The 19,037-nt window shown below is 41.3% G+C and overlaps 1 protein-coding gene across 1 annotated transcript in view; it reads left to right on the top strand.

Moving 5' to 3' along the window:
• Nucleotides 1–3,808: 3,808 nt before the first annotated feature.
• Nucleotides 3,809–19,037, top strand: part of IFNGR1 (interferon gamma receptor 1) — a 78,513-nt gene continuing 63,284 nt past the window's right edge. The window contains exon 1 of the mRNA XM_073671319.1: nucleotides 3,809–4,074. Within this exon, the coding sequence (XP_073527420.1) occupies nucleotides 3,978–4,074 (97 nt within the window). The 5' untranslated portion in view covers nucleotides 3,809–3,977. The remainder of the gene's footprint in view (nucleotides 4,075–19,037) is intronic.

Genomic DNA, 19,037 nt, shown 5'->3' with positions numbered 1-19,037 from the left:
GTTGTAACCTTCAAGAGGCTAACAAGAAGTCCAAGAAGTATTTTGACAGGAAACGTAAGGAGGTTTTGTTTACTGTGGGTGACAGGCTTTGGTTGTCCTCAAGGAACTTGCGGTTGAGGATTCCCTCTAAAAAACTGGGTCCTAAGTTTGTGGGTCCATTTAAAGGTTAGGTTGGATGTCCCTACTTCCTGGAAGATTAATCCTGTGTTTCATGTTTCCTTGTTGAAAAAGGCTGATGTATCAAATAGGGATGCCACTGTCACAGTTTCTCCTGTGGTGGAAGACGGCGAATATGAAATTTCTTGTATCTTGAATTCTAGATGGCATAGAGGGAGATTACAGTATCTCGTCTCCTGGAAGGGTTTCGGTCCCGAAGATAACGACTGGGTAAGGGCGGATGATGTCTCTGCTCCTAGGCTTGTTAGAGCTTTCCACAAGAGGTTTCCGGATAGGCCTGGGCCTGGAGGATCCGGAGGATCGTCATAAAAGAGGGGGTACTGTTAGAACCCTACTGTTTGTTTTTTCCATCTTGTGTTTTGCGGTCATGTGACCATCTGCCTTTATATTCCAGCTCCGCCCTTTTGGCTGTGCTGGACTTCAGTGTTGTTTGACTGTTTTGCTAGCCAGGTGCTTCTGTGCCTATCTCTGTCAGTTTGCTTAGTCCTTCTGGGACCTCTAGTACCTTTTTGTCAGTTTATATTTTTGTGTTCTGCAACAACCTTCTCTGTTTAGGAGGTGTCCCATATTTTGTTCCAGTCCTTAGTTCTTTTAGGGACCCCTTCCTTTTTGCTACAGGTCTTCGTTCAGACTAGCCGAGGACTAAGGTGGGTCTGTTCGCAAGGAACATGCAGCCCGCTACATCATAGGGATTCAGCTTAGTCTTACTGTAGGGATAGCTTTCCCCTTTCTTTCCTTAGTATTTGTTGCAGATCATAACAAATACCATAAAAAAAAGTAATACAGAGTGTTCGCCGTAATCCATATGAGGTCCCAAGACGATCCCCGACTCTGCTACATCAGGAGGCTGTGATGAGTGGTGATATCAGTAACGTTACCACTCTCCATGGCAGCCGGAACACACTGAGTAGCGTGGGAATCCGGCTGTTGTGACAAGCGGTGACATCAGTAAGGTTATCGCAGTTCATAACCGATGAATTGCGGAAACCTTACTGATGTCACCGCTCGCAGCGTGAGAACTGGCAGTAAGTTACACGCTGGCAGGTATTATTACTGAGTAAAGGGGTGCAATACTTGCCTTTCCCCAACACATTAAGCCACAGAGTAGTATTACTACTAAGTATCCATTGGTTATGGCTGAGGCTATATGGTGACATATGTACCTCGACAGCAATTTGTGGAAACTTGTCTAGGTTTTGCTGTTGCTCAACTATTTGAGTTGTCATTTTGCGGTAAATCAAAATAAATGAGCAAGCACGCACTGTCTGTGATATATCTTGATGTGCTCAGAAGTAATGACCACCGTCATCAAATATACTTCAGAAAGAACGTCGGCACAAAAATCATGTTTGGTGAAAATCAAAAAAATTGCTTTATTGTACAGATTCCATAAGTATAAACAGACCTAAAAACCGACGTTTCGACCACAATGGTCTTCTTCAAGGTAGTCTGTGGAGCAGTGAATGATGAATACATGTGATGCGGACCTCGTTGTGCCGTGGTAACGTTGCGACAAGGTCGGCATTGCACATATTCATCATTCACTGCTCCCTTCTCCACCAAACCCCATGCCGGTTGCATGGATTTATATATTGTGACCAAGTTGTCAAGTACTTTTCCAAGTGATGCTAAAATCGCTTGGAAAGCGCTTGTCAACCCGCATGCAGAAATACATGTGAAGAACGCTTCACATCCGCTTGTCCCTGGCAGGAAAAACGCATGTACAATAAGCATGCGTTTTTTCTGCCAGGGAGATGCAGAAACACTCAAAAAAAAATCCGGAGCATTTCTGCATCGTGGGCACATAGCCTTACATTAATTGTATGGCTTAATATTGAGCACAGGTAGCCATCTATACACAGCAGGAGGCCGCACTGCGCCATCTATACTCAGCGAGAGGCCGCACGTAGCCATCTATACACAGCGGGAGGCCACACCTAGCCATCTATACACAGCGGGAGGCCGCACGAAGCCATCTATACCCAGTGGGAGGCCGCACGTAGCCATCTATACACAGCGGGAGGCTGCCGTAGCCATCTATACACAGCAGGAGGCCGCACGTAGCCATCTATACACAGCACGAGGCCGCACGGCGCCATCTATACACAGTAGGAGGCCGCACGGTGCCATCTATACTCAGTGAGAGGCCGCACGGCGCCGTCTATACTCAGCGGGAGGCCACACGTAGCCATCTATACACAGCGGGAGGTCGCACGTAGCCATCTATACATAGCAGAAGGCTGCATGTAGCCATCTATACACAGCAGGAGGCCGCACGTAGTCATCTATACATAGCAGAAGGCTGCATGTAGCCATCTATACACAGCAGGAGGCCGCACTTAGCCATCTATACACAGCGGGAGGTCGCACTTAGCCATCTATACACAGCAGGAGGCCGCACGGCGCCATCTATATACAGCGGGAGGCCGCAGTCACGCACACACACAAACATATACAGACATATACATACACGCATAAACACATTTGAAACACAAAAATACATATAAACAGACATCACACAATGATATCAACCTGCACACACACACACACACATTCCTACACTCACCATCCCCCGACTCCCGTCATCCAGCTCCTCTCCGGTGCAGCAGTGCAGGCCGGGCGCGCACTGCGTGACGTCACACTAGCAGACACGGCCGCGCACAGGGCCGTGTCTCCTAGCTGTGACGCGGCCGGGCCAGCACACAGGGAAGTTAACAGGTGCAGTGCTGGCCCGGCCGCATCACAGCTAGGAGACACGGCCCTGTGCGCGGCCGTGTCTGCTAGTGTGACGTTACGCAGTGCGCGCCCGGCCTGCACTGCTGCACCGGAGAGGAGCTGGACGACGGGAGTCGGGGAATGGTGAGTGTAAGAATGTGTGTGTGTGTGCAGCTAGTGGCCGTGCGCCGCTGCTGGGGTAGCGGTCCGGGGGCCCCCCGCCTCTGACTGCCGGTATGTGCCGCGGCACCGCACATATTATAATGAGGGCAATCAGGCCATGGAGCCCCGGGCTCCCTGAAGCCCTGGGCGGTAGCCCAGATTACCCTCATTATAATCCGCCTATGTTGACGACTTATACTGGGTCTGCACAGCCATTATTTTGGTACTTCTGTTCCTATAAACAGAGCAGAATGCGGACATACTAGTGCAGATGTCGGCGGAGTCTTAATGGGCTTTGTCAGGATTCTATTTCTTATCTAGACACTCAGGGGCAGATATAGCATTGGTGCAACCTGTGCAGCAGCACAAGGGCCCAGGAGGTGAGGGGGCCACTATCACCAGCAAAGCAGGGGCAATGGTGCGTTATGAGGAGCTAGCGGACTGTAAAGGGCCCATATAGCGCTCTTACACAGGGGCCCAATTCTGTGCCCGCTCCTGACCAGACTGTGGGCTGGCAACACCATAAGAGACCCTTTAGTATTAACCTCTTCACTGCAGAATGTATTCGCTGGCAGTGAGCGCTGGTTCATTCCCAAAAATATATGTTCTCCCCCTCAGTCCGGCTGATGGAGAAGCCCTGCCTGCGGGTGTACGTCTACATGTTATTAAATGAGGGGAAATGCCCTCGTTACACCACACACGGCGTGATAATACGAAGCGTGGTGGCTGGATGTGGGAGGCGGCGCGGCTGGATGTGGGAGGCGGCGCGGCTGGATGTGGGAGGCCTCCTTATACTGGACGTAGGCCGGGAGCCGCCGCCTCGCCAGTCTCTGCTTACAGTACAGTGCCCTGGTCTAGGGAGTTCCCTTAGGCTTTGATTACGTGGGTTGTTCCTGACATATAACGCGCTGCCGCCCTCAGCTATGGATGCCATCCTGACCAGGAGCCTTCCTGTCCTTCTGCTGGCTGCCCTCACAGCTCTGACGGCTGGTGCTAGGCCCACAAGCGGACCCATGCCAGGTAACATCCAGACTGCGGAGCCCAGGGGGCACATGCTTAGGGGTTTCATGTAGCTGGGTGGTAGGTGAAGTCTCTGCCTATCAATGTCCTGCGATACCACAGGCCTGAGAGCTGGCACGCATCACTGCCAGCTGGATGTATGGATGTACGTAGTATATAGTATAGTAGGTGTAAAAATGTAGGAAGGTGTTTAGTGTACAAGAATGCCATCTCCATGTGTGTACACTAATGTACAGTGTATATAGAATGCCATCTCCATGTGTGTACACTAATGTACAGTGTATATAGAATGCCATCTCCATGTGTGTACACTAATGTATAGTGTATATAGAATGCCATCTCCATGTGTGTACACTAATGTACAGTGTATATAGAATGCCATCTCCATGTGTGTACACTAATGTATAGTGTATATAGAATGCCATCTCCATGTGTGTACACTAATGTACAGTGTATATAGAATGCCATCTCCATGTGTGCACACTAATGTACAGTGTATATAGAATGCCATCTCCATGTATGTACACTAATGTACAGTGTGTATAGAATGCCGTCTCCATGTGTGTACACTAATGTACAGTGTATATAGAATGCCGTCTCCATGTATGTACACTAATGTATAGTGTATATAGAATGCCATCTCCATGTGTGTACACTAATGTATAGTGTATATAGAATGCCATCTCCATGTATGTACACTAATGTATAGAATGCCGTCTCCATGTGTGTACACTAATGTATAGTGTATATAGAATGCCATCTCCATGTGTGTACACTAATGTATAGTGTATATAGAATGCCATCTCCATGTATGTACACTAATGTATAGAATGCCGTCTCCATGTGTGTACACTAATGTATAGTGTATATAGAATGCTATCTCCATGTGTGTACACTAATGTATAGTGTATATAGAATGCCATCTCCATGTGTGTACACTAATGTATAGTGTATATAGAATGCCATCTCCATGTATGTACACTAATGTATAGAATGCCGTCTCCATGTGTGTACACTAATGTATAGTGTATATAGAATGCCATCTCCACGTGTGTACACTAATGTATAGTGTATATAGAATGCCGTCTCCACGTGTGTACACTAATGTACAATGTATATAGAATGCCGTCTCCACGTGTGTACACTAATGTACAGTGTATATAGAATGCCATCTCCACGTGTGTACACTAATGTATAGTGTATATAGAATGCCATCTCCATGTGTGTACACTAATGTACAGTGTATATAGAATGCCATCTCCATGTGTGTACACTAATGTATAGTGTATATAGAATGCCATCTCCATGTATGTACACTAATGTATAGAATGCCGTCTCCATGTGTGTACACTATTGTACAGTGTATATAGAATGCCATCTCCATGTGTGTACACTAATGTACAGTGTATATAGAATGCCGTCTCCATGTATGTACACTAATGTACAGTGTGTATAGAATGCCATCTCCATGTGTGTACACTAATGTACAGTGTATATAGAATGCCATCTCCATGTGTGTACACTAATGTACAGTGTATATAGAATGCCATCTCCATGTGTGTACACTAATGTACAGTGTATATAGAATGCCATCTCCATGTGTGTACACTAATGTACAGTGTATATAGAATGCCGTCTCCATGTATGTACACTAATGTACAGTGTGTATAGAATGCCATCTCCATGTGTGTACACTAATGTATAGTGTATATAGAATGCCATCTCCATGTATGTACACTAATGTACAGTGTGTATAGAATGCCGTCTCCATGTGTGTACACTAATGTACAGTGTATATAGAATGCCATCTCCATGTGTGTACACTAATGTACAGTGTATATAGAATGCCATCTCCATGTGTGTACACTAATGTATAGTGTATATAGAATGCCATCTCCATGTGTGTACACTAATGTACAGTGTATATAGAATGCCATCTCCATGTGTGCACACTAATGTACAGTGTATATAGAATGCCATCTCCATGTATGTACACTAATGTACAGTGTGTATAGAATGCCGTCTCCATGTGTGTACACTAATGTACAGTGTATATAGAATGCCGTCTCCATGTATGTACACTAATGTATAGTGTATATAGAATGCCATCTCCATGTGTGTACACTAATGTATAGTGTATATAGAATGCCATCTCCATGTATGTACACTAATGTATAGAATGCCGTCTCCATGTGTGTACACTAATGTATAGTGTATATAGAATGCCATCTCCATGTGTGTACACTAATGTATAGTGTATATAGAATGCCATCTCCATGTATGTACACTAATGTATAGAATGCCGTCTCCATGTGTGTACACTAATGTATAGTGTATATAGAATGCCATCTCCATGTGTGTACACTAATGTATAGTGTATATAGAATGCCATCTCCATGTGTGTACACTAATGTATAGTGTATATAGAATGCCATCTCCATGTATGTACACTAATGTATAGAATGCCGTCTCCATGTGTGTACACTAATGTATAGTGTATATAGAATGCCATCTCCACGTGTGTACACTAATGTATAGTGTATATAGAATGCCGTCTCCACGTGTGTACACTAATGTATAGTGTATATAGAATGCCGTCTCCACGTGTGTACACTAATGTACAGTGTATATAGAATGCCATCTCCACGTGTGTACACTAATGTATAGAATGCCGTCTCCACGTGTGTACACTAATGTATAGTGTATATAGAATGCCATCTCCATGTGTGTACACTAATGTACAGTGTATATAGAATGCCATCTCCATGTGTGTACACTAATGTATGGTGTATATAGAATGCCATCTCCATGTATGTACACTAATGTACAGTGTGTATAGAATGCCATCTCCATGTGTGTACACTAATGTACAGTGTATATAGAATGCCGTCTCCATGTATGTACACTAATGTACAGTGTGTATAGAATGCCATCTCCATGTGTGTACACTAATGTATAGTGTATATAGAATGCCATCTCCATGTATGTACACTAATGTACAGTGTGTATAGAATGCCATCTCCATGTGTGTACACTAATGTACAGTGTATATAGAATGCCGTCTCCATGTGTGTACACTATTGTACAGTGTATATAGAATGCCATCTCCATGTGTGTACACTAATGTACAGTGTATATAGAATGCCGTCTCCATGTATGTACACTAATGTACAGTGTGTATAGAATGCCATCTCCATGTGTGTACACTAATGTACAGTGTATATAGAATGCCATCTCCATGTGTGTACACTAATGTACAGTGTATATAGAATGCCGTCTCCATGTATGTACACTAATGTACAGTGTGTATAGAATGCCATCTCCATGTGTGTACACTAATGTATAGTGTATATAGAATGCCATCTCCATGTATGTACACTAATGTACAGTGTGTATAGAATGCCATCTCCATGTGTGTACACTAATGTACAGTGTATATAGAATGCCATCTCCATGTGTGTACACTAATGTACAGTGTATATAGAATGCCATCTCCATGTGTGTACACTAATGTATAGTGTATATAGAATGCCATCTCCATGTATGTACACTAATGTATAGAATGCCGTCTCCATGTGTGTACACTAATGTACAGTGTATATAGAATGCCATCTCCATGTGTGTACACTAATGTACAGTGTATATAGAATGCCATCTCCATGTGTGTACACTAATGTATAGTGTATATAGAATGCCATCTCCATGTGTGTACACTAATGTACAGTGTGTATAGAATGCCATCTCCATGTGTGTACACTAATGTACAGTGTGTATAGAATGCCATCTCCATGTGTGTACACTAATGTACAGTGTATATAGAATGCCATCTCCATGTGTGTACACTAATGTACAGTGTATATAGAATGCCGTCTCCATGTATGTACACTAATGTATAGTGTATATAGAATGCCATCTCCATGTATGTACACTAATGTATAGAATGCCGTCTCCATGTGTGTACACTAATGTACAGTGTATATAGAATGCCATCTCCATGTGTGTACACTAATGTACAGTGTATATAGAATGCCATCTCCATGTATGTACACTAATGTATAGTGTATAGAGAATGCCATCTCCATGTGTGTACACTAATGTATAGAATGCCATCTCCATGTGTGTACACTAATGTACAGTGTGTATAGAATGCCATCTCCATGTGTGTACACTAATGTACAGTGTATATAGAATGCCATCTCCATGTGTGTACACTAATGTATAGAATGCCATCTCCATGTGTGTACACTAATGTACAGTGTGTATAGAATGCCATCTCCATGTGTGTACACTAATGTACAGTGTATATAGAATGCCATCTCCATGTATGTACACTAATGTATAGAATGCCATCTCCATGTGTGTACACTAATGTACAGTGTATATAGAATGCCATCTCCATGTGTGTACACTAATGTACAGTGTATATAGAATGCCATCTCCATGTGTGTACACTAATGTACAGTGTATATATAATGCCATCTCCATGTGTGCACACTAATGTACAGTGTATATAGAATGCCGTCTCCATGTATGTACACTAATGTATAGTGTATATAGAATGCCATCTCCATGTGTGTACACTAATGTACAGTGTATATATAATGCCATCTCCATGTGTGCACACTAATGTACAGTGTATATAGAATGCCGTCTCCATGTATGTACACTAATGTATAGTGTATATAGAATGCCATCTCCATGTGTGTACACTAATGTATAGAATGCCATCTCCATGTGTGTACACTAATGTACAGTGTATATAGAATGCCATCTCCATGTGTGTACACTAATGTACAGTGTATATAGAATGCCATCTCCATGTGTGCACACTAATGTACAGTGTATATAGAATGCCATCTCCATGTATGTACACTTATGTACAGTGTATATAGAATGCCATCTCCATGTATGTACACTTATGTACAGTGTATATAGAATGCCATCTCCATGTGTGTACACTAATGTACAGTGTGTATAGAATGCCGTCTCCATGTGTGTACACTAATGTACAGTGTGTATAGAATGCCGTCTCCATGTGTGTACACTAATGTATAGTGTATATAGAATGCCATCTCCATGTGTGTACACTAATGTACAGTGTATATAGAATGCCATCTCCATGTGTGTACACTAATGTACAGTGTGTATAGAATGCCGTCTCCACGTGTGTACACTAATGTATAGTGTATATAGAATGCCGTCTCCACGTGTGTACACTAATGTATAGTGTGTATAGAATGCCGTCTCCACGTGTGTACACTAATGTATAGTGTATATAGAATGCCGTCTCCACTTGTGTACACTAATGTACAGTGTATATAGAATGCCGTCTCCACGTGTGTACACTAATGTACAGTGTATATAGAATGCCGTCTCCACGTGTGTACACTAATGTACAGTGTATATAGAATGCCGTCTCCACGTGTGTACACGAATGTATAGTGTATATAGAATGCCGTCTCCACGTGTGTACACGAATGTATAGTGTATATAGAATGCCGTCTCCACGTGTGTACACTAATGTATAGTGTATATAGAATGCCGTCTCCACGTGTGTACACTAATGTACAGTGTATATAGAATGCCGTCTCCACGTGTGTACACTAATGTACAGTGTATATAGAATGCCGTCTCCACGCGTGTACACTAATGTACAGTGTATATAGAATGCCGTCTCCACACGTGTACACTAATGTATAATGTATATAGAATGCCGTCTCCACGCGTGTACACTAATGTATAATGTATATAGAATGCCGTCTCCACGTATGTACACTAATGTATAGTGTATATAGAATGCCGTCTCCACGTATGTACACTAATGTATAGTGTATATAGAATGCCGTCTCCACGTATGTACACTAATGTATAGTGTATATAGAATGCCGTCTCCACGTATGTACACTAATGTATAGTGTATATAGAATGCCGTCTCCACGTGTGTACACTAATGTATAGTGTATATAGAATGCCGTCTCCACGTGTGTACACTAATGTATAGTGTATATAGAATGCCGTCTCCACGTGTGTACACTAATGTATAGTGTATATAGAATGCCGTCTCCACGTGTGTACACTAATGTACAGTGTATATAGAATGCCGTCTCCACGTGTGTACACTAATGTACAGTGTATATAGAATGCCGTCTCCACGTGTGTACACTAATGTATAGTGTATATAGAATGCCGTCTCCACGTGTGTACACTAATGTATAGTGTATATAGAATGCCGTCTCCACGTGTGTACACTAATGTACAGTGTATATAGAATGCCGTCTCCACGTGTGTACACTAATGTACAGTGTATATAGAATGCCGTCTCCACGTGTGTACACTAATGTACAGTGTATATAGAATGCCGTCTCCACGTATGTACACTAATGTACAGTGTATATAGAATGCCGTCTCCACGTGTGTACACTAATGTACAGTGTATATAGAATGCCGTCTCCACGTGTGTACACTAATGTATAGTGTATATAGAATGCCGTCTCCACGTGTGTACACTAATGTACAGTGTATATAGAATGCCGTCTCCACGTGTGTACACTAATGTACAGTGTATATAGAATGCCGTCTCCACGTGTGTACACTAATGTACAGTGTATATAGAATGCCGTCTCCACGTGTGTACACTAATGTATAGTGTATATAGAATGCCGTCTCCACGTGTGTACACTAATGTATAGTGTATATAGAATGCCGTCTCCACGTGTGTACACTAATGTACAGTGTATATAGAATGCCGTCTCCACGTGTGTACACTAATGTACAGTGTATATAGAATGCCGTCTCCACGTGTGTACACTAATGTACAGTGTATATAGAATGCCGTCTCCACGTGTGTACACTAATGTACAGTGTATATAGAATGCCGTCTCCACGTGTGTACACTAATGTACAGTGTATATAGAATGCCGTCTCCACGTGTGTACACTAATGTACAGTGTATATAGAATGCCGTCTCCACGTGTGTACACTAATGTACAGTGTGTATAGAATGCCGTCTCCACGTGTGTACACTAATGTACAGTGTATATAGAATGCCATCTCCACGTGTGTACACTAATGTATAGTGTATATAGAATGCCATCTCCACGTGTGTACACTAATGTATAGTGTATATAGAATGCCGTCTCCACGTGTGTACACTAATGTATAGTGTATATAGAATGCCATCTCCATGTATGTACACTAATGTATAGAATGCCGTCTCCATGTGTGTACACTAATGTATAGTGTATATAGAATGCCATCTCCATGTGTGTACACTAATGTATAGTGTATATAGAATGCCATCTCCATGTGTGTACACTAATGTATAGTGTATATAGAATGCCATCTCCATGTATGTACACTAATGTATAGAATGCCGTCTCCATGTGTGTACACTAATGTATAGTGTATATAGAATGCCATCTCCACGTGTGTACACTAATGTATAGTGTATATAGAATGCCGTCTCCACGTGTGTACACTAATGTATAGTGTATATAGAATGCCGTCTCCACGTGTGTACACTAATGTACAGTGTATATAGAATGCCATCTCCACGTGTGTACACTAATGTATAGAATGCCGTCTCCACGTGTGTACACTAATGTATAGTGTATATAGAATGCCATCTCCATGTGTGTACACTAATGTACAGTGTATATAGAATGCCATCTCCATGTGTGTACACTAATGTATGGTGTATATAGAATGCCATCTCCATGTATGTACACTAATGTACAGTGTGTATAGAATGCCATCTCCATGTGTGTACACTAATGTACAGTGTATATAGAATGCCGTCTCCATGTATGTACACTAATGTACAGTGTGTATAGAATGCCATCTCCATGTGTGTACACTAATGTATAGTGTATATAGAATGCCATCTCCATGTATGTACACTAATGTACAGTGTGTATAGAATGCCATCTCCATGTGTGTACACTAATGTACAGTGTATATAGAATGCCGTCTCCATGTGTGTACACTATTGTACAGTGTATATAGAATGCCATCTCCATGTGTGTACACTAATGTACAGTGTATATAGAATGCCGTCTCCATGTATGTACACTAATGTACAGTGTGTATAGAATGCCATCTCCATGTGTGTACACTAATGTACAGTGTATATAGAATGCCATCTCCATGTGTGTACACTAATGTACAGTGTATATAGAATGCCGTCTCCATGTATGTACACTAATGTACAGTGTGTATAGAATGCCATCTCCATGTGTGTACACTAATGTATAGTGTATATAGAATGCCATCTCCATGTATGTACACTAATGTACAGTGTGTATAGAATGCCATCTCCATGTGTGTACACTAATGTACAGTGTATATAGAATGCCATCTCCATGTGTGTACACTAATGTACAGTGTATATAGAATGCCATCTCCATGTGTGTACACTAATGTATAGTGTATATAGAATGCCATCTCCATGTATGTACACTAATGTATAGAATGCCGTCTCCATGTGTGTACACTAATGTACAGTGTATATAGAATGCCATCTCCATGTGTGTACACTAATGTACAGTGTATATAGAATGCCATCTCCATGTGTGTACACTAATGTATAGTGTATATAGAATGCCATCTCCATGTGTGTACACTAATGTACAGTGTGTATAGAATGCCATCTCCATGTGTGTACACTAATGTACAGTGTGTATAGAATGCCATCTCCATGTGTGTACACTAATGTACAGTGTATATAGAATGCCATCTCCATGTGTGTACACTAATGTACAGTGTATATAGAATGCCGTCTCCATGTATGTACACTAATGTATAGTGTATATAGAATGCCATCTCCATGTATGTACACTAATGTATAGAATGCCGTCTCCATGTGTGTACACTAATGTACAGTGTATATAGAATGCCATCTCCATGTGTGTACACTAATGTACAGTGTATATAGAATGCCATCTCCATGTATGTACACTAATGTATAGTGTATAGAGAATGCCATCTCCATGTGTGTACACTAATGTATAGAATGCCATCTCCATGTGTGTACACTAATGTACAGTGTGTATAGAATGCCATCTCCATGTGTGTACACTAATGTACAGTGTATATAGAATGCCATCTCCATGTGTGTACACTAATGTATAGAATGCCATCTCCATGTGTGTACACTAATGTACAGTGTGTATAGAATGCCATCTCCATGTGTGTACACTAATGTACAGTGTATATAGAATGCCATCTCCATGTATGTACACTAATGTATAGAATGCCATCTCCATGTGTGTACACTAATGTACAGTGTATATAGAATGCCATCTCCATGTGTGTACACTAATGTACAGTGTATATAGAATGCCATCTCCATGTGTGTACACTAATGTACAGTGTATATATAATGCCATCTCCATGTGTGCACACTAATGTACAGTGTATATAGAATGCCGTCTCCATGTATGTACACTAATGTATAGTGTATATAGAATGCCATCTCCATGTGTGTACACTAATGTACAGTGTATATATAATGCCATCTCCATGTGTGCACACTAATGTACAGTGTATATAGAATGCCGTCTCCATGTATGTACACTAATGTATAGTGTATATAGAATGCCATCTCCATGTGTGTACACTAATGTATAGAATGCCATCTCCATGTGTGTACACTAATGTACAGTGTATATAGAATGCCATCTCCATGTGTGTACACTAATGTACAGTGTATATAGAATGCCATCTCCATGTGTGCACACTAATGTACAGTGTATATAGAATGCCATCTCCATGTATGTACACTTATGTACAGTGTATATAGAATGCCATCTCCATGTATGTACACTTATGTACAGTGTATATAGAATGCCATCTCCATGTGTGTACACTAATGTACAGTGTGTATAGAATGCCGTCTCCATGTGTGTACACTAATGTACAGTGTGTATAGAATGCCGTCTCCATGTGTGTACACTAATGTATAGTGTATATAGAATGCCATCTCCATGTGTGTACACTAATGTACAGTGTATATAGAATGCCATCTCCATGTGTGTACACTAATGTACAGTGTGTATAGAATGCCGTCTCCACGTGTGTACACTAATGTATAGTGTATATAGAATGCCGTCTCCACGTGTGTACACTAATGTATAGTGTGTATAGAATGCCGTCTCCACGTGTGTACACTAATGTATAGTGTATATAGAATGCCGTCTCCACTTGTGTACACTAATGTACAGTGTATATAGAATGCCGTCTCCACGTGTGTACACTAATGTACAGTGTATATAGAATGCCGTCTCCACGTGTGTACACTAATGTACAGTGTATATAGAATGCCGTCTCCACGTGTGTACACGAATGTACAGTGTATATAGAATGCCGTCTCCACGTGTGTACACGAATGTATAGTGTATATAGAATGCCGTCTCCACGTGTGTACACTAATGTATAGTGTATATAGAATGCCGTCTCCACGTGTGTACACTAATGTATAGTGTATATAGAATGCCGTCTCCACGTGTGTACACTAATGTACAGTGTATATAGAATGCCGTCTCCACGTGTGTACACTAATGTACAGTGTATATAGAATGCCGTCTCCACGCGTGTACACTAATGTACAGTGTATATAGAATGCCGTCTCCACACGTGTACACTAATGTATAATGTATATAGAATGCCGTCTCCACGCGTGTACACTAATGTATAATGTATATAGAATGCCGTCTCCACGTATGTACACTAATGTATAGTGTATATAGAATGCCGTCTCCACGTATGTACACTAATGTATAGTGTATATAGAATGCCGTCTCCACGTATGTACACTAATGTATAGTGTATATAGAATGCCGTCTCCACGTATGTACACTAATGTATAGTGTATATAGAATGCCGTCTCCACGTGTGTACACTAATGTATAGTGTATATAGAATGCCGTCTCCACGTGTGTACACTAATGTATAGTGTATATAGAATGCCGTCTCCACGTGTGTACACTAATGTATAGTGTATATAGAATGCCGTCTCCACGTGTGTACACTAATGTACAGTGTATATAGAATGCCGTCTCCACGTGTGTACACTAATGTACAGTGTATATAGAATGCCGTCTCCACGTGTGTACACTAATGTATAGTGTATATAGAATGCCGTCTCCACGTGTGTACACTAATGTATAGTGTATATAGAATGCCGTCTCCACGTGTGTACACTAATGTACAGTGTATATAGAATGCCGTCTCCACGTGTGTACACTAATGTACAGTGTATATAGAATGCCGTCTCCACGTGTGTACACTAATGTACAGTGTATATAGAATGCCGTCTCCACGTATGTACACTAATGTACAGTGTATATAGAATGCCGTCTCCACGTGTGTACACTAATGTACAGTGTATATAGAATGCCGTCTCCACGTGTGTACACTAATGTATAGTGTATATAGAATGCCGTCTCCACGTGTGTACACTAATGTACAGTGTATATAGAATGCCGTCTCCACGTGTGTACACTAATGTACAGTGTATATAGAATGCCGTCTCCACGTGTGTACACTAATGTACAGTGTATATAGAATGCCGTCTCCACGTGTGTACACTAATGTATAGTGTATATAGAATGCCGTCTCCACGTGTGTACACTAATGTATAGTGTATATAGAATGCCGTCTCCACGTGTGTACACTAATGTACAGTGTATATAGAATGCCGTCTCCACGTGTGTACACTAATGTACAGTGTATATAGAATGCCGTCTCCACGTGTGTACACTAATGTACAGTGTATATAGAATGCCGTCTCCACGTGTGTACACTAATGTACAGTGTATATAGAATGCCGTCTCCACGTGTGTACACTAATGTACAGTGTATATAGAATGCCGTCTCCACGTGTGTACACTAATGTACAGTGTATATAGAATGCCGTCTCCACGTGTGTACACTAATGTACAGTGTGTATAGAATGCCGTCTCCACGTGTGTACACTAATGTACAGTGTATATAGAATGCCATCTCCACGTGTGTACACTAATGTATAGTGTATATAGAATGCCATCTCCACGTGTGTACACTAATGTATAGTGTATATAGAATGCCGTCTCCACGTGTGTACACTAATGTACAGTGTATATAGAATGCCGTCTCCACGTGTGTACACTAATGTATAGTGTATATAGAATGCCTTCTCCACGTGTGTACACTAATGTACAGTGTATATAGAATGCCGTCTCCACGTGTGTACACTAATGTATTACTATGATATTAGATTAATCAATGTAGGTCTATATATAGAGAATGGTATCATCAAAATAGACTATCACCATTGATACCCATATAACCATATAAGGGGTAAGGTAATCAAAACATGAACTCTGCAAAAATGATATATAAAAGTAATACATTTTATTATAATAACATACATTAAAATCAAGTGCCTCAAATGTGAGGGACTAGCTGGAATAATGCCCTAAAAGCCCAGCTATTGCGGTAGCAAGATAACACCTGGTCAGTGTATATTCCAAGTTAATACACAGCAATGATTCAGTAAAAGTACTATAGCTCATGTGGCAAACAATCATGCTGATGCATGAACAGTCAGCTAATGACAGTCTCTATAATATGCCTAAGGCCAGTAAAGTGTCAATGTGCTGAATAATGATATACCAATACCAGGGTAATGATGTAGTTGCTGGACCTGGCAATCAGAAGTCCCTCTACCCCAATGCTCATTTCGTGAACAATTCCTCGCGGTGTGTCAGGGAGGGGGACGCCGGATGTTATAATGGATGCAGCATCCAATCAAAATTCGAAGTGAGGGGGCACGTGACTGTGTTAAAAGTATTGCGACTGGTATCAAGTGGCGCGTGACGTCCTGTGCCTACCCCTACTTACGTGACTCCGCAACTTCCGGCGTTTGACCCGCAAACCGGCAGTGCATTCAAGGAATTATGATTGGGTGCTGCATCCATTATAAGATCCGGCATCCCCCCTCCCTGACACGGCCCCTGAGGAAGTTTTCATGAAACGTGTGTCGGGGTAGAGGGACATCTGTTTGATCTCTATATATGTATACTTATATATTACTGATAATTAGTTTACATGTAGATAGTACTTTTCTATACTGTAAGATCAGTGTTGTAAATACTGTATATACTGATATTTCGGTGTAGAAAAGTATCATATATTATATAAACCCCTACATATATATTACAGTATAAAAGAGTGTCATCTCCATATATGTACACTTACCGGTATGTAGTACAGTATAGAAAAGATCATCTCCATATATGTAATATATCTATACATATATTACAGTTTAATATGGAATACCATCTCTATGTATGTATACTAATATAGTACAATACTGAAAAGTATCATCTTCATATATCTGTACTAATACATTATAAAATAATAAGGAAAAATGCCACCTTAACCCATTCATGGCGGGCCGTTTTTAAATTTTCTGTTTTCAGAATTTTCCTCTCTTTCTTTCAAGTGTTATAATTATTTTTACTTTTGTATCCACATTGCTCTTTGCAGGGCGAGTTGTAGTTTTGAATGACTTAATTAATTTTACCATATATTTTACTGATAAAAAGGGAAAAAAAATTCAGGTTTTGTGAGAATTGCAATTATGCGGAAGTTGTCAGTCTCATTATTACGCCATTAAGTCAAAAGGGATACATGATTCTTTAGGCCAGTGTGAGGGTATGTGCCCACGTAGCGTTTTTCAAGCGGATATGCTGCGGAATTTCCGCAGCGTAAACGCTTGTTTAACGCTATGTTATCCGCCCCCCATAGTCCCCAATGTGATTACGCAAGTTCAATGCCCATGCTGCGGATTTTTGTGCAGCGTTTTTGCTGCGGGGAAAAATCCGCAGCATGTTCATTAATTTTGCGTTTCCGCAAGCGAAATTGCCTTTGCAATGCAATAAAAAACGCAAGGCAATTCCGCATGTGGAAATCGCGCGATAAACGCATGATAAACGCATGCGGAATTCCGCATGCGTTTATCCGGGAGAGGACATGCAGAAAATTTCTGCTTCATTTCCGCAGCGTGGGCACATAGCCTGATTCCATTATTAGGTGTTACCACTGTAGTTTTTTTTTTTATTTTTTAGAAAAAAAAACTGTTAAAAAAAATCATTTTATAAATAGAAAATTCGGTTTGTGTCGCCATTTTTGAGATCCGTAATTTTTTTATTTTTTCTTCTTTTTGTTTCTTTTTTTTCTGCATTTGTTGTATGGGTTAAATGCTATTTGAATTTGATAGATTGGACTTTTGTGGAAACCAAAAATGTTTTTTTATTTTTTTTTTGTATTCTCAAAATGAGGGTGATTCAAACATTAGTTGTTTTTTTTATATTTGTAAAAAATTTTGATTACAGTATTGCAGCATACAGTGAAATTAACAATCTCCCATGATGCCCAGGCATAGGCTGGGTTTAATAAGCTTTCAAAGATGTCACCGAAGGGGGCAACCCATATGCACTCTGCGATTACGTCTCAGGGTGACTAATAGGTGCTGGAACAGTTGTGGCTTTCAATTGTACCAGTTAAAGGGTTTATTTAAGACTTCGTTTTTAGCCCCGTAGTAAAAAAAAACCCAGGCTGGTGGCTGCTACCCACGTGCCTGTTGTGCTCGGCACCGATCTCTGCTTGTACAAACGGCCACAGCAGCTTCCGCTGACGTCATGTCAAGCAGAGCAGTGGCTTCTCTTCCACTCTGCTCTGTTGACTGAGCGTGGCTGCCGACAGAATGCTGATTGACAGCCGGCTGCCTAACTGCAGGAAGCCAGCTCTCAATCAGTATGACATCGGCAGTTGCCCTCTGTCGATTGAGCGACACGGAAGAGGAAGAGCTGCTCTGTTGACATTGTGCAGCTGAATCGCTGGCAGGAGCAGTCAAGGACCTTTTTGTGCTGGCGCCGAGTAGAACAGGCAGATAGTTAGCAACTACCTGCCTGTTACTTTTT

The sequence above is a fragment of the Phyllobates terribilis genome, unplaced genomic scaffold, assembly GCF_046119375.1.
Source record: "Phyllobates terribilis strain yellow unplaced genomic scaffold, ASM4611937v1 Scaffold_3__8_contigs__length_932513732, whole genome shotgun sequence".
NCBI classification, from domain to species: domain Eukaryota; kingdom Metazoa; phylum Chordata; class Amphibia; order Anura; family Dendrobatidae; genus Phyllobates; species Phyllobates terribilis.
This window is presented reverse-complemented; position numbering and strand designations above follow the sequence as displayed.